We start from the raw sequence: 24,270 nt of genomic DNA on the forward strand, positions 1-24,270 counted from the left end.
TAATGTAACCTTCACTTTCTCAGCCTTCTTGGTGGACCTGGGTCATTATTTCCTCATTAATCATACGTATCAAATAATCATGGACTGCCTCATAGGGTCATTTCATGCAACCAAGGCCATCTGTCCATTCAATCATTTGTTCATTCATTTGAGCTGTTATGAAACATTGAGTTGTGTACTGTGCAGGGGAAAAGAAGGTTTAAAATATAATACTTACTTTTAGAAACTGATGGCTTGTTCAGAGGCATGTTGGTTAATGATTAAAATTTACTATGTGGTGGATAGAAGTAGAAGAGTAGGTGAAAGGGAAATTGGTTGAAGATTGAAGGTTAAAGCAGTTAGAGAAGGCTTCCTGAATGAGATGACCACTAAACTGAGGTTAACCTTAAGACAAAACATATTTAAAAGTATACAAAAAGTAAAGCTATCCATCCATATAAGGAGTAAGTGAATTTTCTAGTACAAAGAGCAGCATTGCAACGGCAGTAGGCATGAAACACTACTTTTTGACATTTCATGGATATAACTACCAGAAGTTCAGACTAACTAGTATGAGGGATGGGAGGGGGAGGTGGCATGATGAAGCTTTGGAGGAACAATGCAGATCAGAAATGACTAGCTTAGGGACCAGTGACACTTAGAAATAGCCTAGGAAATAAGGATGCAGTATTTACAAAGGGGGATTGATAAAGGTTGGTAATGGATCAGGGAACAGGAAGAGGAGCTGGAAAAGGGTGAGGTAGGAAAGCAAGGAAATGTAGTCTCACATTGTTTCAGAAATATTTGCCATAAAGAGCCAGAATGGCAGCTAAGTATAGATGGCTCAGGGCATGTTAGCTACAGTGGGGTTGGGATTGTGCTGAGGCCAAGCCGAAAATACCTTTAGCATGTTGATAGTGTAGATTCCAAAATAAAGGAGGCATGTTGAAGACATGACTCAAGGGAGGGTGGATTGATGGGGAGAGGTGATCTGAGGCAGCTTGTAGTGGATGCAATCTAAACAACCAACAGGAAAAACCTTTTATAATAAGTCCTAAAAGTAGAAACCTGAAATACAGAACTGGATTCTAAGAAAGAACTGTGTTGAAGAGTTTCAAGACATTTATGATCAATGATATTGGTTCTTATTGAGAAGACAGTGGTTATAAGGCAAAAAGCGACACTTGGGAAAGGAAGAGATTAATGTGTATCTTAGGGGAGATATTACAGTTATTGGAGAAGTGAGAGAGAACGTATAAATTGATTTCTGTAGACCATAAAAAAGTGCTGAGTGATTACAAGAGAAAACCACAGGAATGAGGAGGTTGAAGGATTTATTTATTTTTGGAATGGAGAAATCTCAACATGTCTTTTAAGCCTAAAGGAAAGTTTCAGAGGAAAGGGGAAGACTGAAGAAGAAATAATCTTCCAAGAATCAGTGGCCTAACTAGGGTTATTTTTATCTTAATAAGAATATAATTTACATTGCCATGAAATTCCTCCAGCTCGAAATCCTCAGAAACTTTAGCACAGAAATGAAGGGTGTTTCAGGTTGCATTATGTCAGGGTAGAACTTTACCAGACAATTGCTAGAACTCATGGTGTGAGACTTCCTAAGACTGTAGCATAGAAACCAGCTTTTCTCTCTGTTCTGACAGAATATGGAAGATACACATAGAAATTGATGTTCACTTGTATTTCTGTTCCCTACAAATCCCAACTTTGAGCTAATCAGGTTGAATCTTAACTCACCAACTAAGTTAGCATGAGTTTTAGTATATACTTGACCATGGTTCCAAGAATTCTTAGGGGAGAGAAACTCATTGTTGAATTCCCAAGAAATGGAGTAAAATAAAAATCATATATCTAAACTCCATTAAATCTCTACATATTTGCTGAGAGTTAAAGCGAAAGTTGCTTTTTTTTTTCTCTTTGAAAACAATGAAGTCATTAGTTATGTGGATTACAAGCTTAGGTTCTTGGACTATAGTAAGAATTAGGTTCAAATACTAGTTATGACTTGTCATCTGCGTAAAACTGGGTATATAATTTAAATGAGATGACCCTGGAATTTGTTTCTACTGAGTCTTCCATAAAAGATGGTCATTGTATATTCAGGCACAATACAGGTGCTAGAGAATGTAAGAGTTAAGGTGAAGCTTGTTGCCAGGTGTTTTGAATTTTAGCTAGAGAGACAGATCATATAATAATCCAGTACTGGTAAGTACTAAGCTTACTAATAAGCTTAGAATATAGACTGGGTGGTACTGTGCAACCATAAAACAAGGAACATTTAAATTTCTCTGCACAGGGAGAATAGAATAGAATTTGCCATGATGGAAGAAGTCCAAGAGTGAGTCTTCAAGAAGAAAGGGACTGGTAAAGTGCTCTGTCCATTTTTTTTGAAGCCTTGATATGATCTCCAAAACTATAAACAAAAATAAAATAAAAAGTAACAATCAAATTGGAGTAATCTATACAGAGCTGACAGGAGATGGAGACGGTAAGAAATTCAGTATTCAAAGGCATAGCCCAGAACAAATAAAAGCTTGGAGGTAAGAGAAAACCGAGCTACCCAGGAAGCATAAAGTGAATGTGGATAGTGGGTTCCATAGCAACAGTAAAGGGCTGGATATGTAAACTGTGATCAGGTCAGGAAATCTCTTAGATACCAAATGAACTTTAACACATGAGGAGTTGAACACATAATGAATATAGGGATGTTAAATGTAAGAATAGAATCTTGTCACAGAATAAATAAATGAGCCAGAGGGGGCAAAATTGGAGGAAGTGGGCCTGGAGGGAAATACCAATGCCTTGGACAAAAAGAGTGACTTCTAAAACTATTTCAGGAGATAGAATAAAAAGAAATATCGTGATCATAGTAAAACCTTAAGATGGCTCTCAAAGTAATGATTTTGTTGTCTTGGTTGATGTAAGATTACTTAGTGGTTATGTGGAAACATTATGATTTGGATATCCAACTCTTCATTTTAATTTTTTTCTTTTATTGAAAATAGTTTTTTTTCCTACAATATATCATGATTAAGGTTTCTTCTAGTACTGTTCTTTACAGTTCCTCCCTACCCCTCCCCTTCTGGATCCACCAGTTTTCTGTCTCTTAGAAAAAAAAACAGGTTATCTAAGGAATAATAAAAAAATAAAATAAGACTAAAACAAATTATAGTATGACAATACAAACAAAGTGGCCAAAGGAAAAATACACTTTTAAAGACTCAAACATACCATCCTATGAATGTCAGAATGCTTTGTATTTCATCATTTTTGTATACTTTAACAATTTCTTCTAATCATCTATTGGGAAGGGATAATCTCTTCTTTGCTTCATTCCTCTCCAAAGAGGAGTCTAAGACTATTCTAATCCTCCAGTATGATTGGATAGCAGCACTATTTTCCTGAGTTAAAAAAAAGTTTGGCCTTATTGGTTTTTGCACTTGGCCTCAAAAGAAGGCAAAAACTCCTACCTATCAAGCAACTTTCTAGGAAAACAGTTTGAGTCAAATCTATATAGAGATTTGCTCATGTGGAGTATGCATATCTAAGACAGTATGCCATAAATGTTCAGCCAGTAGAAAAGAGGGGAGAGCTTATTTACTCGCAAAGACAAGGATGAAGGTTGATATAAAGACATGTTCATATAACAAGGACTCTCCAACTGGAATCCAGATGAATTATGAATTTCTGAAAGAAAATGCAAAAATCATGTATATATCTTTACTACTCTTTGATGGGCATAGGTTTTATAAATTTCTTGAAATTCCTCCAGGAGAATTTGTCTCCACAGATGATATCCAGATCTGGCTTATCTGACATGAATAAAGTGACTTCAACAGGCTTCTGCATCCAACTGGATTACTTCCAAAGCTCCGAGGAACCTAGTTCTTTACTTAAATAATAAAAGTCTTTTTCTTAAATTTCTTGAAGTATTTTACACTATTTTGATCTATCTCTGTCAGCCAGATTAGCAAGTTTGTGTCTAAGAGAAAAGAATATGTGTAGAGAAAAACTGCAGAAGAACAAAATCATCATCGCTAGCAAAGGTAAAACAAGCAGAGTGATACTCAAAGAAATACTGGTTACTCACGAGGAAGAAAAGCAGAGCATACTGACAAGGAAATAGAGAGGCGTGTGGTTAGCCATGTCTGGTAAGGATGGGAGATCAGAAATAAGGGAAACTAAGGTAAAGTGCACAGGAGTTACTTCAGTGGAACAAGAACAGGGGAAGGGTGCTCCATTTGCCCCTCTCAACAGCTGAAATGGTCACTTAGGTATATAAACCTATAGAACAATTTAGACTACCAAGAAGTCTCCACTCACTGTTCAGTAAGGATAATATCAATTATTAAAGTTGAATTACTATAAACAATGGAGTCTTCGCTGAGATTAAAATATACAGTACATATATACCTGAAATAAAGAGTCTTGAATTTTAAACTTAAGATTTAAATCAGTCAGTTGTCTCTCTTATAATCATTTTGATGAGCCTTCTTATGCAGTTTGTGGAAGCCAAAACTATACCTCAAATAAATACATGTTAACATTTTGTCTTTAGCCAATAAGAAGAAAGAGAAAGAACGCCCTGAGATCTCTCTTCCTTCAGACTTTGAGCATACGATTCATGTGGGTTTTGATGCAGTCACCGGGGAATTCACTGTAAGTAAGCTCCTTATTTTGTTTTGTAAGCCATGAAAAAAAACCCATTTTCTTTATGAAATGGGTTTCAAGTAAGGATTGCTGTATTCCAAAATGTCAGTCTGAAGATGGACTTTTCCTGAAAAATCATACATAGAAATAGGAAGCAGGCAACAACACTAACACAATTTCTCTGTCTATCCTAACACAAGTATCTTATTACCATATAATTTTCAGTTTACTTCAACACATTTATTTGCCAAGACACAGGAAATGTAGCTATGGTAAAGAGACCCTGCCTCAACCTGTTTATTAATCATGTGAAGTGAATCAAAGAATGATTTATTTAACTTGGCTAGTGAAGGCAGTTCATCTGAATAATTCAAGCTTTCCAGTGGGTCCTGCATTATACAGATTGGGTGACTACAGTACCAAAACTCTCTGTAAAATGTGCCTAGTCCCTCCTTTGATTGTAAAAACATAGATTATTTTTTAAGATTCTTGGTAGGTATATTTTATAAGCATTCAAAGCCACAATCTCCATGTTTCAGGAAAAACGATGTTGTTAATTGTACATCACATATGTATTAGTAGTTATGTGATTATTTTACATATATTATGTATATATCATCTATAATAATTACATGAATTACATGAGTTTTCTGAATATGACAGGTCTAGATCTGTTTCTTCTTTAAATAATTTCAGTGCTCAAATAGCAAAATGCCTCAGATAGTTGCCATTTTATTCCTTTATATGAGTGAGGAGAGAGATTTTGCTAGAAATATGACCCCATATTTCAGCTAATTGTTTTATACTAGTAAGCAACTCATTCAACATGTACATTCTGAAACAATAAAGAGCTTCAAATGAATTTAGAAAACCAAAACTTTGATAAAATCACCACAATAATTCCTAGTTTTGCTAAGCTGGAAAAAGGATTATAGATATTGCAGAATTTCTTGTCTGGTTAGCATAATGGTTAGTAACTGGACTGTGTCATGTGTTTAAGGGCAAAAGAAGCAAGGCAATTTGATCTGAAGAACTATGCCACATTGCTGAGTTGACAGCTGAATTATTTTATTTGTTCAATTCTGGAATTAAGCAGTGCAAGAATGAAATAGAAACAGTAAATGTCTTGGCCTCATAAATTAGTGTAGGCTGATTGTTTCTATGTTCTCAGTAGCAAGCGAAAATCCAAAATGCTCAAAAATAATGAGACTGATGAAATTGAGATAGATACAATTTAATGGATGTTGTTATTTGAGTCAAAAGCATTATTTAAATGCCATTTAGTTTGAGCCCATCCTTTATTTTACTGCTAGAACATTGTTTTGGCCACATTTAGAAACCACAAACTGACTATCAACCCTACCTCCCCCTCACTGTCTTTCTCACTGGATTTTTTAAAAATTATTTTGATGATATAACTATTGTACATTTAAAAATATCCAAATAAAAATCTAGCTAATTTTCTGATATTTGAAACAGGAAAAGCCCTCAAACTTTATAGTTTTGTCTAATACCTTGTCTCTTTTATTTTAAGAGCTTCATTTTATGTTTCAGTCCCTCTATGCTTTTCTTCTGTTTAAACCTCTCATGGTTTTGTTTGCTGTTTTTCCTGATTTTTTTTCTTGTTCTTTTCTCTTGGAGGTTTTGCTGTGAATGTTCTCTCATTTAGTATTATGGTTAACTTACACTTTATTTCTTCTGCCTTATTTGACATCTTTTGCCATGTTTCCCCCATCTTTAGCCCTTTCTTTATTCTTTCTGGGTTCTGAATGGAAATAAAGGGAAACTAAATCACCACCATTTTGCTGACTTCAGCACTAAGCCTTGTCCACTGTGGTCTGAATTAGAACCCAATGGACCAATCCGAGAGGAGTGAGGTAGAAGAGGTGGTAGATGGCCATTCTAATCCTGATGCAACCAAACCAAACATAATCCTCTTCTAAAGTTCATTTGAAATGAAATAACATCTTACAGTCCACTAATAGGAACTTATTGACTTTGCAGAGAGACAGACAACAGATTCAGAAATTTGAACTACTTTGTTTTTATCTTGATTCTCTTTAGCAGTTACTTCTACATACGTTTTTAAATGACCACAAATTCTTTCTTCTTTATTATCTTAACCTACAATTGACAATTAATATTCTAGTATGTTTAACTTTTAAACTAGGAAAAGTAATCAGCTTTTAACACTTCTATTGGGAGAATTGAAAATTGTGTCTTAATTGTAATAGGTACCATTAGGTTATTGTCTGCTTGGAGAAATCATGTTGTGAAATTTGATTATTGTTGAAATTTGCTAAACTGTAGACAAGTTGTTTTACAAAAGCCTGCTCTTTTGAATAATTGAACACTAGTTTGCTATGTTGCTTGGTGATTACCCTAATGGCTAATTGGCTTATATAACCTTGGGCATACACTTGGACCCTAAAGCTAAAATTAGGATGGGAGGTGAGATTTGGAGTATTACATTATTACAAGTCCTTACCCATTATATTGCCATTTTTGTCCCAAATACTTCAGAACTCCCCTTTCCAGACCTCTAGACCTGTGACGGTCGCTTCAAGTCAATCAGAGGGAAAAATGGTATGAGTGATATAAATTATCATTTCTTATGATAAGATAAATGCTTGGCCTGTTATATCATGCTGCCATTCTCCTGGGCTACACTGGACACTCCCCAGCTCGATATATACCCACTTGTGATTGTATATTATACACAGGCATCTATATGTGCTCCTGCTTCTGATGCTCAGATTCTTAGGTCTTCATTAGCTGTCTAACATTTTAGATTATTTCCTCAATTTGGAGTAATGAGATGACTCTCCAATTATGTGCCATTGTGGCATATGCTCAAATTACAGTAATCAGGTCTCATTGAGAAACTAGTTTGTCTCACCTTAGAAAAGAGAAATTATGTCAGCATTGTAGTCATGTGGTAAGTAGCATTATCTAGAGGAACTTCAACTGACAGCAGTTTTTGCTGTCTAGTGATTATCACACAACTTTCCCAAAAGTTTTGAAGTGCCATGGGAATGTATGATACCTATAAATATTCTAATGATTATGGAAATGATCATGCCAGTGAAGTCTGCTTTAGTGGTTATGTGCAATGCATACCTGGATTTGTAACATTCAATAACTCCTTTGGCCATTACAGTATTAACCAAATGCTATTAATTGCACTTAGAATCAGAACTGGGATCATGCATGGGCTCCTGAGTTCCAATTTTTGGCTTAAGGCTTTAGCATCAAATTGTGTGATGAATGCATGTAAAAGTGTTGTTTCACTGTGCTTGGAATAATCATAAATGCCAGGAATCAAGGACATGTATCCCAAATCAAAGCAGTTGGGTCAAAGCATGTTTCTTTAGCATTTGAGATATCTTAAATTAGACAAATATGTTAATTTATATCTGATCTTATTTGTGGGAAGTGGGGTTTGGAATTATATCATTAAATGGAAATTATTCATGCAAGATTTGAAATGAAATGTTTTCCCTTTCCCTGATTTAAGTGCATACTAAACCTAAGCATAGCATCTGCCTTTGTACGGATGGCTTTAGTATAATTTCCTCTAAGCCACCCATAACTTCAGCTACAAAATATAGAAAAATAAACTCTCAATATTGTTACATAGGCATCCTTTGAATTTTAGCCAAATAGATAAGTCCAATATGAAATGGAAAATTAGATAACCAGAATTGGGAACAGAAATTTGTAAGTTTATTCCATTGGCTATTCATAATGACCGAGTTATAAAGACAATTTACAAGTGATTACTGAAGCTTTACATAATGCCATCCTTTATCCCTCCAAATTCTTGTTGCTGCATTTTAGTAATTTCCTCAATCAATTAATGGTAACTCTTACTATTGCCTATTTATTGAGGAACCATCTGGTCCAGAGTAGAATTATATATGCAAACTTTGGAACACCATTCTCTTAAATCTGTATCCTGTCCTGTCCCTGGTCTAGTAAATACCCCCAATTTCCATAACTGCCCCCACTTTAAAAGGGAACCCCCATTCAGACCCATTGGTTTCATCTTTTCCCACCTTCTAAGTTGTCCCACATTCTGTTTTAACTTTCTTTTCTTTCTTTATTTACGTCCATTACAGCCAGATCTCTATGGCTCACAGATGTGCCCAGGGAAGCTCCCAGAGGTGCGTCACAGGCCCAAAAGAAGCTTGCATCAAAGTGCTTCTTTGAGATGTCATAGCACTGCAGTAGCAGGTTCATGTGTGTGCAGTAGAGTCGTTGCTTGGCTTATCTCACTTTTTTTGTTGTCATTCCCAAACTCTGGAGGCCCACGTCACACATTGTTTTGCCGAGACTTCATGGGACAAAGCCATCTAAATTGTGTCTCAATGCACTTCAGCAATAGTGTATCTGTTTTTCTCTCCAAGATGTTCTTGGAGGTTGGATAATTACAACTGGGGACATCTGCAGATTGAAAGTGCAGGAAAGACTACTGGATGCTTGGTGTAAAGCTAATCTCTCTAGAATTTTGAATAATTTTCCTTGGTTATTTTTCTCAATATTCCCCCCTCTCTGCTCTAAGTGCTCCATATTATTCACTACAAATTCTCACAAGGCTTTGATATGGTTTTATAGTCCCCAACTTCTATGTGGCCAATTGAAGTAGGGAGGGAGAGGGGGGGGAAAGGAGGAAGGCATGCCCTGGAGAAAGCTGCAAGAAAAATACCCAAAGCAGCATAAATGTTATTGTTGAATGATTCAGTGGTCGTTGCTCCTCCACAATTCTAGCTTTTCTCCCCCCAATTTGACCTCATTATAAAGCCCTAGAGCCCCCAAATTAAATTTTGTAAACAAAACGTTGAAACAGACCAAGGGTGTAAGGCTTTCCTTTTATTTGAATGTTCTGTTTAAAAGATACCTAAAAAGAGCTTATGATACTCCAGTCATGAAAGAAAACCATTGATCTGCACTATACTATACCGTGCGCAAATTTAGAGAAGTCTTGCTATGTCTGCCCTGAGTCGCCAGAAAAGTATAAGCTAAGCCGTAAACATCATTTCATGGATGAGCAGAGTCAATATGGAGGTGATTTTCATGCGCTTTTTGTTTTTATCACAATCATATTATCACCCACCCTTTTTAAGTTGGATCCTAGTTTTACCTATGTGTTTTGATTAGAGAAGAGAATGATTGCATTATTAAGTTACTAACGTTAAATCTAGAATGTAACTTCAGTTTCCCAAGTGTAATCCAACAGGTAGCATGGGCTTCTTGGTGAAGAACTTTACTGGAACATGCACATGCTCCTGATGAATGTTCTGAGCAGCCATTCTTTCTCTTTGGTTGTCTACAGGGAATTCCTGAGCAATGGGCACGGTTACTCCAAACCTCCAACATAACAAAACTGGAACAGAAGAAGAACCCACAAGCTGTTCTTGATGTTCTCAAATTCTATGACTCCAAAGAAACAGTCAACAACCAGAAATACATGAGCTTTACATCAGGAGGTAAGGGAGGTTCTATGGTATCAAAGGAGCAGGTGCCAGTTCTCAGAGCCTCATGATGAGGCCAAACTATCTAGAGCATATTAAGTCAGCTTCAGTAGTTTCTGCAAATGGCTTCAGTGTAAGTAAACTTACGGATAGAGTGGGAATCTGACATCAGTGATTGAAGCTTTGCTTTTAGCTGGGAATTGTTCATTGAAACAGTGATCAGCAATCACATTTCTATGTATTCATGAGTATGAGTCTAGTCAGTCGTTTACCATTAGGTCATGTAGTAAGAATATAAGGAATGATCTCTAGAAATATATTAATTCATCTGTGTCATGACAATGTAGGACAACTTTTGTGCTTATCAGGTTATTTTCACCAGGGGGAAAAAAAGAAACCATCAATGTCTCACTATTAGTAAAGACTATACTGGTATTGTGAATCCCAAATTGCTACTGTATTTGATGGTGTGTCTGTATCTAAGTTGATCTCAAATTGTGTCTTCATTCACTTTTATGTACATAGTTCATTTAGTTGATCAGTTTTATTTTTCGAGAAAAGTCATCTGGGTTGGCTCTATAGAGCAAATCATTTAGCATATAGAGAAAGGAGGAAATATAACGTCTTTATTCCAGATGAAAGTGAGGACTTCATTAAGATTTGTAAAGGGACTTGTTGAAATATGGTTAGAACCTAATATAAGGTATTTAAAAGAACACAAACATGCCATTTGTCATAGATTTACTGCTGACATTCCCTTCTAATTGATGATGAGCATTTTCTTAGGTAGGATTTATGAAACAAAGGTGACTTCCTTTCTTCTGACTTTTCAGATAAAAGTGCCCATGGATATATAGCAGCACATCAGTCGGTAAGTCAAAAATTAAAAATTGTTTCTCACAATCATTGTAACCTAAGATCTAACTATATAATTGCTTTTATTTGGTTTCATATGTCCAGTTTTCAAACAGGAATTTTTAAAAGCAGATTTAAAAAGTATAACTGAGAAACATAAATGTCAATTCTATATATTTTAATATATATCTAGTTAATATATACCTACAAATATCTTTTATCCATTATGAAAAGTGCTTATAGTTTTATAAATTTATACACTGCAGTTACTATCTCTACAATCAGTTTTAAAGTCTAAAAATATAACATTTGTGCTGGGTGTGGTAGTACATGCCTTTAATCCTAGCACTCTGGAGGCAGAAGCAGGCAGATTTCTGTGAGTTCAAGGCCAGCCTGGTCTTCAAAGTGAGTTCCAGCACTGTCAGGACTGATATAAAATCCCTGTCTCAAAAACAATATGTGTGTACATATATATGCATACATACACACATGCACATATGTATATAACATGTAGTGACATTTATATTATAACAAGTTGCATGAATTTATAGATTTAACAAAATTTTTATGGGACAATATTTGACTATATTGTGATATTTGTAGAAATACTACACTATTGTACTTCCAGCTAAAAATTCAAAGGCACTATAATTTTCGTATTCAAAGTATCCACTATTGACCACAAGTCATTTTTTAAAAAAATAGCCTAAGCATATATTATTCTCAGGATTTTCCCGTATTGGGTAGCTGTGTAAACACATCATAATAATGACAGGATTCTGGTGTTAGGAGGGACCTTGCCAACCCCTTAGTTTAACACTCCCCTGTTTCAGAAAGAGAAATAAAGATGAGCAGTATTCTCTGGAGCTCCTTCAGCAGTGCCTTAGGAAAATCATCACCAATGTCTACATGAGATTTGTCCGTAATGAAAACATTGTTTCTGGTTTACTCAAATTGACAACAAAATAGTAAATAAATGCTCCTGAAATGGTATGAAAACTTACAACCATTAATGGGTCAGACATTAGGAAATCAAGGTTTATAAGACATCTAATACTGCTGGAGCATGCTTCCCACCATAATCAATTCTCAACAGAGCCCCTATTAGTCACTAATCTGATGTTTATGTTTGTTTTGATTTTTACTTTTCATTAATTTATTTATTTACTGTAATCCTGATCTAAACCTTGCTTCCCCCTGTCCTCCAGCCCCACCCTCACAAACCCTTTTCCCCATTATGCCCTTGCCTTCTCCTCAGAGGGGAAGTAGATCCAAGGACAGGAAACAGAGTCAGAGACAGCCCCCACTCCAATAGTTAGGGGACCCACATGAAGTCCAAGCTGCACATGTGCTACAAATGTGTAGGGTGCCTAGGTCCAATCTCTGAATGCTTTTTGGTTGGTGGCTTGTTCTCTGTGACCCTTCTTGGGCCCAGGTTAGTTGACTCTATAGGTCTTCTTGTGGTATCCTGCACCCTTCTAACCCCCTCAGTTCTTTCCCCAACCTTTTCACAAGATGCAACAAACTCCTCTTGATGTTTGGTCATAGGTCTCTGCATCTGTTTCCATCAGCTGCTGAGTGAAGCCTCTCAGGAGGCAGTTATACTAGGCTCCTGTTTGCAAGCATGGCAGAGTATCATTAATAGTGTCAGGAGTTTGCTCTCTTCTATGGGGTGAGTCTCAAGTTGGGCCAGTGATTGGTTTACAATCCTAAATCCTGTTAATCTTGTAGGCAGGACAAATTTTGGGTTTGAAGGTTTTGTGGGTAGTTTTGTATCCCCTTTCTTCCACTGAAGTATTACATGGCTACAAAGGGTGGCCACTTCAGTCTCTGTATCCTCAGCTGCTAGGAGTCTCAGCTTGGGTCACCCCAATAGTTTCCTGGGAGCCTCTCTTGTCCTAGGTGTCAATCATTTGCAACTAAGACAGGAATGTACCAGTGTTTGACCATTAACTCATTCAAGGCTTTCCAGACTATGTCTAGTTCTTACATATTACAAATAGTGTTCCTATTAAAACCCATGATGAGATATCACAGTAGTTAAGAGCACTAGGTGCTCTTTCTGAGGACTTTGGTTTGATTCCCAGTACCATGGCAGCTCACAACCATCTGTAACTCCAATGCCAAATAGTCTGATACCTTCTTCTGGCCTCTGCAGGTATGACTTTGGAATTAACTTGACTGTGTTAATTGAAGAAATGAGTAAATTTCTTTTACATTGTAATTTCAGTTACAATGAAGAATGAAGAAATGAGAACCATATTGACAAAAGCTTGGTTTGCTTTATTGAATACTTACAAAATATATTTTCATTGTGAGCTTGCAATATTTGTATATTCATGGCAAGACTTACCATTGTTCCCAGTTTGCAGATAAGCACATTGAAGTTCAGTGACATGAACGTATTTGATTAGGGCTACAATGCTATACTTATTTGTATTTTTTATTTTTCAAAACTGAGCCACATGAGGAGAGATGATTTTCCTTAAAAAAATCACAGAGTTTTGTAGAAGACAAACTAGAAAATGTCACCTAGTCCTTGGAGAAACTGTAGCATGTACAACAATAATCATAAACATCAAAAAGAAAATGGTCACAACTTATTTTGATGGTCTGATAGAAATTATTCTCTGCCTTACTTGATTCCATGAATGTGGAAGTCATCTAACCATTTACTCAGAGCTGTAGATAGCCACAGTTATTATTTTAATAAAGATTAAATGCTAGCTTGGTGTCACCTTAGGCAGCCAGTGTAACATCAACAAATAATTCATGGTAAAGGGTAAAGCTTTGATAGAGTGTGACAACTTCTCAAAGACGCAAATTAAAATTGCCATATAATTAAGCTATTTTTCCTTCTGTGTATAAATTTAAGGGTAGAAGGCTAGGTATTTGGGAGACTCTGTTTGCCTTTGTTTGTAGCAGCCATTTCCATGGTAGCCAAAAGAGAGAAACCACACAAATATCCATAAACAGATGAAGGGAAAATGTATGAAAAACAAGTGTATGATTGCTGTTCAGCATTATTATGGAAGAAAACTTTGAACAAGATATATTGTGGGGACTCGGGAGGACCTAAAAGCAGTAACAAGAAGACAAATATTCAATGATTCCAATAACAGGAATTACATAGAGGGGTTACATTTGTATTGAAAGAAAGGTGATTGCCAGGATCTAAATCCAAAGAGAATGTAAAGTTGTTTAATGTGCACAGAGTTTTAATTTTGGAAGATGAAAGAGTGCTGATGAGTATACAATTATGTGGCTCTTCTTACCACTACTCAAATATACACCAGGAACTGCTTGAGACAGTAATTTTATATTATATACCTCATGATAATTAAAACTAAAATGGAGGGGGTAGAGATGTAGATCAGTAGGTGAATGTGTGCTTAGCATGTATAGGTGCTTGGCTCAATCTCCAGCATACACATGCACGCACACAAACCAAACAAACAAGGAACAGAGAATAAAAAGAAAGAAATAAAATAATAGGTAAAAATTTGAGCATACTCTTTAATCTTATTCCTATACTTATTAACTGTAGTTGTGAAAGTGGTTTAGCTATTCTGCAACTCTTTCCTCTGAGCTCTTTATTCAAGATTAAGTGGGAATGATAACAGTATCTACTTCTATGACTTATATGAATATTAAATATGAGAAGAAATATAATATACTGCATTATCTACCATATGCTCTACATTAAATAAAAGTTGTTACTATTGCAGATGGCAGCAATAATAAACAATCAAGTCTTTCTCACATAAGAGACTTGTGTGTGACCATATTTGTGCCTTGCTCATACTCCCTTAAACAGAACAAAATGTGGCTTTAAAATTCGATCAGTCATTTCCATCGTTGACATGATAACTGCAATTAAAATAACAGAAGCAGAAAGGAAACAAGCAGCTAGGAAATAATGGCAACAACCTACAACCAATAGCCACTTTACCTCAACTAATTTAATTGTATGTTTGTGCTATCATGAATACCCTGGTACAGATATAGATCTCTTAACATATTTATATTACTTCCTTAAGAATTTCATGTAATACATTTTGATCATATTCACCTGCAATTCCTCTGTATAACTCTTCCCAGATCTACTCCCAAACTTCATACACCGTGAGTTTCATGTCCTCTTCTTTTTTTAACTTAATAACCCTTTCATTGACTAATCTGTATAACCCATATACTTCTAGTTATGGGGCAATCTACTGAAGCATAGCAGTTCCTACTAGGAGCTACACCCTTAAAGAAAACTGACTTTCCCCCTCAACAAAGCCATAAATTCTATCTCTTCAGTTGAAGGTGGGATTTAATAAATTCCTTCCCATCCATGATAGAATATTTTGATTGGCTTGATCTTGTACAGGTCTTAAGCCAACAAACCTGAGTTGAGTTCAGTGAGTGAGTTCATAAGTACCCTGGTACTGTCATATACAGATGATACTGTTGTGATCTGGTCCACCCTGACCTCTGGCTCTTACAGCCTTTCTACCATCTCTTCTATATAGGTATTTTCTGCAACAGAAAGGCCCCTGAGCCTTGACAGAGGGTGTTAATAAGATGCCTTAATTGGAACTGAGCATACACTGATACTTATTCCCAGCACTTTTGGCCAGTTATGAGTGAAAATAGTTTTATGTTTTAGGCATGCCTGTTATTTTAATTGACAACTCGCTAGGATGGTGTATATATTGCATTTTATTTTCTCTTGAGATGTAAACATTTTTGAGATTCTTTATATTTGTTTTTGTAAAATGGTAAATTAAGTCTGTGCAAATGTAAAATTCTGTTAAATAAGAAAAATATGATCTTGGTCTATGGAAATGAAAATAACTACATATTCACTTATTTAGCATGTAGTTTTCAAATGCCTCCTTACATAAGCCTTAAAAGGTTTAAAGTTCACTCTTGTAGGGAAAGATGAGTAAAACAAAAAAAAAAAAATATTTATACTACCATGTAGATGGTATTTTGTACTATTAAGTGTATCCTTTTGCTATGTAAATTCATAGAAAAGACAGTGCACTGATGTGTCAAGGGTAAATGAAGCAAGTCTTTGTCTTCAAATGTTTAAATGTAGTGCTTGGCACAAGATAGATATGTGACACACATTTGATGGATGTTGAGTTAGAAAATACATCATATAAAAAGTGACATCTAGGCAAGATCTTGAAGAACAAATGAGAATTGGGACTATGGAAATGGTGATGGGTATTCTAAACAAAAAGAAAGGCAGTAGAAAGATCATATTGATGAAGAGAGCAAGGTAGCAAGAAATATCTGTTTGAATAATGACTATGCAAGGGAATGAATCACAGAGTTTAACCTCGAAAGTAAAATTGGGGCCAACATTCAATGGTTCTAATATGGAATTCCAAGTATTCTAGCCCTTTCTATATGCAGTGGAAAGTCCATGTTTTGGGGTGGGACAGTGCAGTTAGATGATTAGTGCTCATGCTTTAGTGAGGGGTACTTAAACAGAAAGTGTCCAAACTTAATTAAGAATAGAAGGTAAGGGTAGATAAAGGCTGGCTAGTTAGAAAAGCAATGTGTGCTTCCAGACTAGCAACAATGAGGGCCAAAGTGAGTTATGGCACTGGGAATGAAGACTGGTTTTGAATTCTAGACATCGGTATTATTTGAACATAGAAGGAAATGATGAGGAACAAAAAGCAAGCATCACATACTCTTCTCATATGCAAAATCTATAGTTAAAAGATATAAATGTAGACAGTAGATTATTTGGGAAGAAAAAGAAGCCTGGAGGAAGAAGAAGAAGACAATAAGGTATTGATGTGAATATGTATAGTTACATGACATGCATTGTGAAAATGTCAAAATGAAACCTATTTTCTTGTATAATTGATATATGCTAATATAAGATTTAAGGTTAATTATATGCTTAATGATATATGGGTACTTACAGAGACAAAGTAGGATGCTATTTTGAGAGAGAAGCAGATTTCCTTTGAAAGCTGTTGGGTTTCCTATTGGACAATTTGACTTTGAAAGACTGATAAGTCAAGTAGCAGTAATTGATTTAAAAAGCTCTGTGCTTAAGACAAGGTTTCTGTTGATTAAATGAACTGAATTGGGTCTTCAAGTTCAGTAAGAGTCACTTCAGTGACAGTCTCTTAATATAAAAAGTATACTTCACTGTGTATGTGCATTCTCTAAGCACTTGCATGTAAAATGAATTTAAGTTATTAAACTGGAACTGAACACTCTATATAAAGACTCAATTGATCAAAAGGTTTGGCATCTTTTAGTATTCTCTATGCTTTAAATCGCTAACTGAGTATTGAGTATAGAATCCAGTAACATATCCTATATTCTCATACTCTTTACTACTCTCCTTTGTTTATGTGAGTGTATGTGGTATATGGTTGTAAGTATGTTCACTATACATGGTGATATAGGGTAAGAAGTCCACGCCAGGCAAATATAATGACCCAAAGTCCACCTCACTTTTTGAGGCAGAGTATTTAACTAAATATATAGCTGTTCATTTCATCTAGACTGGCTGCATAGTGACTTTTAGAGACCTACATTTTTCTGATTCCCTAGTTCTGGATTTAGAGGCTTGTACTATCATGTCAGACATTTTTATGGTGCCAGGAATCAGGCCTCGGATCTTCATGCTTTCATAGCAAGCATTTTGCCAAAGGAAGGTATCTCTCTAACACTAAATAGCACCCTTTTATACATAGATGTATTTCAAATATTGCTCAGGAACATCACCTATAATTTCTAGCCAATTTTTGACATTAATATTTTGTTTCGATCATGCTGTTCATCACAAAATTACATATTTATAATTTGAAGCTTTTATTCCAAATAGAAGGTAAAAAGCAACACTAACAATATGCCACACTCAAGAGCCTGGGTATGCAATTTACAGATGTCTCCATTTGTATTTGTAATAATGGTTCCTTTTGTTTGTCTAAATCAGCAGCTCTTGTGCTTGAGTGTGCATCAGAGTTGCCCAAAAATTCTGATACCTTGGAATTAATGAGGCTGTACTTCCAATAGGAGTCTAGAATAGAACTCTCAAATCTGTAACATTTTTAGTCTTTTTTGCTTTTGTTGAAAATAATTTTTCATACAAAATATTCTGATTATCATTTCTTCTCTCCCAGGTCCTCCTTACCTCCCCTCCCATCCAAAATCTACATCCTTTTCTCTTTCTCTCACTAGAAAGCAAAAATGCATCTAACAATAGAAATAAGACAAAAAGCAAACAAAGAAGAATAGAAAAGAAAAAACAATCAAGCAAACAAAAACAGAAGAGAAAAAGGAAAAGCACTAGAAATATATGTGCAGATACATACATGATTGCACACAAAGAAAATTCTTACAAACACAAAATGAAACTATAATATATATGACAAAGACCTATCAGGTTAAAAAAAAAATCCATGGAAAGCTGCCTTATACAAGGAACCTCCAAAAATACCATTTGAGTTTGTTTTGTGTTTGCCATATGCTACTGGACATGGGACCTGCCTTCCAGAGTGCTGTCTATACCCAGTGAGACTCTGATGAGAAAAATAATTTTTCCTTCACAAGTGGTTGTCAATTGGAGATAGCGTCTGGGTTAAGGATGGGAGTTCATCTATACTTCCTCTCGGCACTGGAACACATCCGAGTTGAATCTGCAGACTCTGTACATGTTGCCATGAACTCTTGTGTCCTGCTGTTTTTAGAAGGCCTTCTTTTCATGGTGTCTACCATCCACATCGGCTCTTACAATCTTTCTGCCTCCTCTTTGGCAGAGTTCTTTGAGCCCTAGGAGGTGGGGGTTGAATTTAACTGAGGCATCTCATTTAGGACAGAGTGTTCCAGGCCTCTCACTCTGTGTATTGTCTAACTGTGAGTCTCTGTATTTGTTCCCATCTACTTCCGGAGGTATCTTCTGATGATGGCCAAGCAAGATACTGATCAATGAGTGTAGCAGAATGTGATTAGGAGTCATTCCATCACTCCATTCCTTTAGCAGAATACTCAAATTTTGTTTTCATTTAAGTGTGTGGAATATTCAGTCCCATGTTACTGGTACTCAAGCAGTATCGTGATGCGTTCCATTTCATGGAGTAGACATTAAATACAATCAGAGATTGGTTGATTGCTCCTATGGGGTTTGTGCTACTATTGCACCAGCACACCTTGCATCCAGGTCACCATTATATAGTGAATGGTTTGTAGCCGGATTAGTGTTTACCGATCTCCTTTGGTAGTTTATAGAGTACTTCCGAGTAACATAAACACATGTCAGTATGGATAAAGGTTCTGGGTAGGCAGCAGCATGGCTTCTCTGTGTTCAATGAATTGTGCAGGTGTTATTTTTAGCCATCAATTTGTGGAGAGCAACCAACAACCTTGTCATTACCCTGTGTTATTTGGGGGTTTCCATGTGACTCTTTTGGACAACAACTTGGTTAGATGTAATCCATTTCTAGAACCGGAGGTGTCATTAGGTGACTAAAGTTAAATTAGAGCTCATCTTTTCCCTTATTTAGTAAATACATTTAGATACCCTTTATATATGGATATATTTTAGGAAGCATCTACTATACTAGGTTTCCATACAATTCCTCAAATGACTTTTAGTTTGATCTGCCCCTCAAATATTGTCTTCTTTACTTTCTCACCCCCCTACCCTCTTTGACAATATCACTACACACACACACACATACACACACAGTCCACCTATGTCTATATATTCTATTGGCCCTTCCTAGGGAGATCCTACCTCATAGTCCCTTACCTTCTGTCTACCGAATCTCATAGTTTTAGAGATTGTACCTTGCTCATCAATGGCCAAAAAACTACATATACATCCAAATATAAGCAAAATCATACCATTGTAATTTTTCTGAATCTAAATTACCCCTCTTAGGATGATTTTCCTTCTAGTTTCATCAATTTCCCTGTGAATTTCGTGTCTTTATTTTTTAAACAGCACGAGAGAGAGAGAGAGAGAGAGAGAGAGAGAGAGAGAGAGAGTAATTGTGTGTGAAGATCATAATACAGTTTCAGATGTGTTCATTGGAGCATACTTCACTTTTTGAGACAGTGTCTCTATTTGGGACCTAGAAGCTATAGATTAGACTAGGCTGGCTAGCTACTGAGCTGAACAACAGGTCTATAAGACTCTTTATCCCTAGTGTTGGAATTACAAATGTATGCTGTCATGTCTAGCATTTGATATGGTTACGGGGGGGGGTGTTAAAATTATGTCCCTGTGCTAATATGGCAAGAACTTTACCAACTGAATGGTCACTCCAACTTCAAGATTTGGTGTGTTATTTATAAGCAGGCATGAAACAGGAGAACTTTCTGTACCGTAATATCAAACAAATGACAATAATCCAACAGCAATTTCTCTCTGTACAGATCAGTTCCCTGAAAAGTTAGTGTTTCAGTAGGATTCTATTGAGCTACAAAGAAAATGATACTATGAAACTTTCATGACAGTGGAAATAGAAAATGTTCTGTTAAGAGAGGTAACCCAGGTGCAGAAAGACAAGACTATGTTCTTTCTCATATGTGGATCCTAGCTTCTAATTATTAAATGTGTGTATTTAAGAGGAGTTAATTTTGAGCTTAGCCCAAGAAACTTGAAAGGGGTACATAAAATAGAAAAGGGGAATTATGTAAGGAACCTGGAGAGAGAAATAGAACACATATGTTATGAAAATGAAAGGAAGCAATACAGACATTGGGGGTACAGTGAAAACAAGGGTATCAGACTAATGGAGAGCCAACCAAAGTGAAGTATGGATAAAAATGCCATAGGGAACCCCACTGATTTGTAAGCTAGTTTGTATACAATTAAATTTTATTTTGAAAGGAATAAATATGTATACATAAATAAGAAACTAAACAACAAGTAAACTCATATTTCATGTTTTTTTAAACTGTAGATATATGTTTGTATCAGGACAGTCAAATATTCTTTCAAATACATAAAAATTTTACAGTATTTTCCTTGTAATAGATCATTTGTGTTGGCTCATATCCAATACATAATGTCACCATATTACTATACTATAAATATTAACAAGATTATAAAATTTCCATATTCACATTCCAGAACAGATGTAAGTTCTTCGGTGTAATATTTTTGTTTATAGGATATCTCAATACGACTGACCTCAAGAAATGAAAATTCATGTTAGGATCACCTTGGGGAGCAAAAACAGTGACTGGCATAAACAGGAAAAAACAATTATGCAAAAAGAAAGCAAAATTAAAAATACCCACAGTAACATTATTCAACAGAATTACAATGTAAACATGTATAATTGATATATTTTAGTAACCACATTTTAAAATTAAAATATACATGCTAAAATTAATTCAATGATATATTTTATACAAGCCATATAAAATTTCAGCAAGGAGGAAAAGAAATAGGCACAAAGCCCAATCCCTAGCAGAGAAGCTATTTGCAAATGATAGCTGCTAGGACAGGGAAAATTTCTTTTCTTCTACAAGTGACGCTGGTTGTATCAACCACATTCCAAGGCAGGTCCCATACACAGTAGTGGCAACAAAAATTGAAATCCATGGCAGAGTTTCTGTAGCTTTTTTTTCTTTTAAGAGATATAAAGAGCATGAAGTTTGATGAGTAAGGAACAAGGAAAAGAGCTGGAAGGAATAGAGGGAGAAAAAAGAAATATGATCAAAATATATCATATGTCTCTGCTCTTTCCCCCGTGCCTGCATTTCTTGTAGACAGGATAAATTTGGGGTTGATAGTTTTGTGGGTGGCTTGATGTCTCTATCCCTGTTGGCTCCAGGAGGTGGCCTCTTCATGTTTCATGACCCCAATGTGGTAAGTTGTAGCTAAGAATCACCCCCATTGATTCTTGGGCACCTCGCTTACTCCAGGTCTCTGCCTTTTCCAGGAGATGGCTCCCCACCTCCTCACCCCTTTCAGTTACAGATTTTCATTCATTTTCATGGGTACCTGGCCATCTTTCCTGTCCTCCCCAACACCTGATTCTGAACCCCCAATTCTCCCATTCATATCCCTCCCCCCATGTTTTAGGACTATTTTATTCCCCCTTCTAAGTAAGATTTAAACTTCCTTTCTTTGGCCATCCTTGTTTAGCTTTTTGGGTCTGTGAAGTGTAGCATAGTCCCTGTATTTTATGCTAATATCCACTTATAAATGAACACATCCTATGCATGCTCTTTTGGGACTTTTTACCTCACTCACTTGATATTCTCAAGTTCCATCTATTTGCCTGAAAAATCTCATGTCTTGTTTTTTTTTCCTCCTTTGCTCCCCTTCCAACCTTGGCTACCTTTTTTTTTTTTTTTCTATTATTCTATATCTACAAAGCAAAGTAAGATGAAATGAAGTAATACTGAGAACATCAAAGCCTAAAGTATTATTGGTAGCCTACAGATGTGTGAATCATCCATGAGTTCCATTACCTGATAAAATCTGGACGTGTTATACATGAGTACATTGAATTTTTCTTAGACTCCAAATTTTAAGAATTAAAAGCCTGTCTTTGTGCTAATTTTGTATCTTCTATTGTCATCTGTTTGAAAATAATTCATTAACACTAGCTAATGGTGATGTAAGTTATTTTAGTGTTATAAAATATCGTTGATGTCTTGGTTTTTAATGGCTGAATAGTATTACATTGTGAAGATTAACCACATGGTTTTTATACTTTATTCATTTGAGGAAAATCTAGGTTGTTTCCAATTTCTGGCTATTATGAATAAAGCTGCTATGAACATAATTAAAAAAGGATCTTTGTGGAATGTTTGAGCATCTGTTGGGTATATACCCAGGAATGATATAGCTTGTTCTTGTAGAACTTTTCCCCGTTTTATGAGAACATGCCAAATAGATTTCCAAAGTAGTTGTACAAATTTGTATTCCCACCAAAAGTGAAGAAGTATCCCTCTTATTCCACACTCTTACCAGCATGTGTTATCTCTTGAGTTTTTGATCTTAGCCATTTTGATAGGTATAAGATAGGAACACAGAGTTGTTTTGATTTCCATTTCTCTGATTAAGGACTTTAAACGTTTGTTTAAGTGCTTCCAAACCATTAAAGATTCCTGCGTTGAGAATTCTATTTAGCTCTCTACCCCATATTTTAATTGGGCTATTTGAATTTTTGGTATTCAGCTTCTTGAGTTCTTTTAAATTTTGGATATTAGTCCTCTATAAGATGTAGGGTTGATAATGATACAGATGAGGATGCTTGCAGCTCACCATCTGACTGAGAACAGGGTCCCCAATAAAGGAGCTCAAGAAAGGACTAAAGGAGCTTAAAGGGTTTGCAACCCCATGGGAAGAGCAATAATATAAACCAATGAAACCCTCCCAATCTTGCAGAGACTAAAACACAAACCATTGAGCACACATGAAGAAACCCATGGCTCCAGGTGTATATGTAGCAGAGGATAGCATTGCCTGTAATAAATAGGAGGAGAGGCCTTTGGTCCATTGAAGGCTCACTTTCCCAGTGTAAAAGAATGCCAAGGTGCTGAGTTGGGAGTGGGTGGTTGGGAGTGGGAGCATCTTCATGGAAACAAAGAAAGGGGGGATGGGAGAGGGAAAGAGGAATAACATTTGAAATGTAAACACAAAGAATATCCAATAAAAATCATAAAAAATAAAAAGAATGTAGGGTTGGTGAGGATCCTTGCTCAATCTGTAGGCTGTCAATTTATTTTATTGACAGTGTCCTTTGCTTATAGAAACTTTGAAGTTTCATTTTGTTACATTTATCAATTGTTGATCTTAGAACCTGAGCCACTGGTGTTCTGTTCAGGAAGTTGTTTACTGTACCAATGTATTGAAGCCATATCCTACTTTCTCTTCTATGAAATTTAGTGTATCTGGTTTTATGTTGATATCCTTGATCCACTTGGACTTGCGTTTTGCACAGGGTTATAAATATGGATCCATTTTCACTATTCTACATGTAGACATCCACTTAGTCCAGCACCATTTGTCGAAGATGCTTTCATTTCTTCATTTTATGGTTTTGACTTCTTTATCAAGAATCAAGTGTCCATAGGTGTGTGTGTTTGTTTATGAGTGTTTGATTTGATTTCATTGATCAATATGTCTTTTACTCTATGAATAGTATGCACTTTTTATCACAATTGCTCTGTAGTCCAGCTTGAGGTCAGGGATGGTGATTCCTCCTGAACTTCTTTTATTGTTGTTTGGCTATCCTGTTTTTTTTTTTTTCAATATGAAGTTGTGAATTGTTCTTTCAATGTCTATAAAAATTGTGTTGGAATT

General features: G+C 35.8%; 1 protein-coding gene across 4 annotated transcripts in view; it reads left to right on the top strand.

Moving 5' to 3' along the window:
* Positions 1-24,270, top strand: part of PAK3 (p21 (RAC1) activated kinase 3) — a gene marked incomplete at both ends in the record, with an annotated part of 85,489 nt that overhangs the window by 9,979 nt on the left and 51,240 nt on the right. Inside the window, 5 exons of one of the 4 annotated variants that reach the window (XM_080910839.1) lie at positions 4,553-4,653; positions 7,168-7,230; positions 8,766-8,810; positions 9,980-10,133; positions 10,952-10,989. In XM_080910839.1, the coding sequence (XP_080766965.1) occupies positions 4,553-4,653; positions 7,168-7,230; positions 8,766-8,810; positions 9,980-10,133; positions 10,952-10,989 (401 nt within the window). The remainder of the gene's footprint in view (positions 1-4,552; positions 4,654-7,167; positions 7,231-8,765; positions 8,811-9,979; positions 10,134-10,951; positions 10,990-24,270) is intronic. The other 3 variants (XM_080910840.1, XM_080910841.1, XM_080910842.1) reach the window with 3 other exon arrangements.

Source organism: Micromys minutus, assembly GCF_963924665.1.
Source record: "Micromys minutus genome assembly, chromosome: X".
NCBI classification, from domain to species: Eukaryota; Metazoa; Chordata; class Mammalia; order Rodentia; family Muridae; genus Micromys; species Micromys minutus.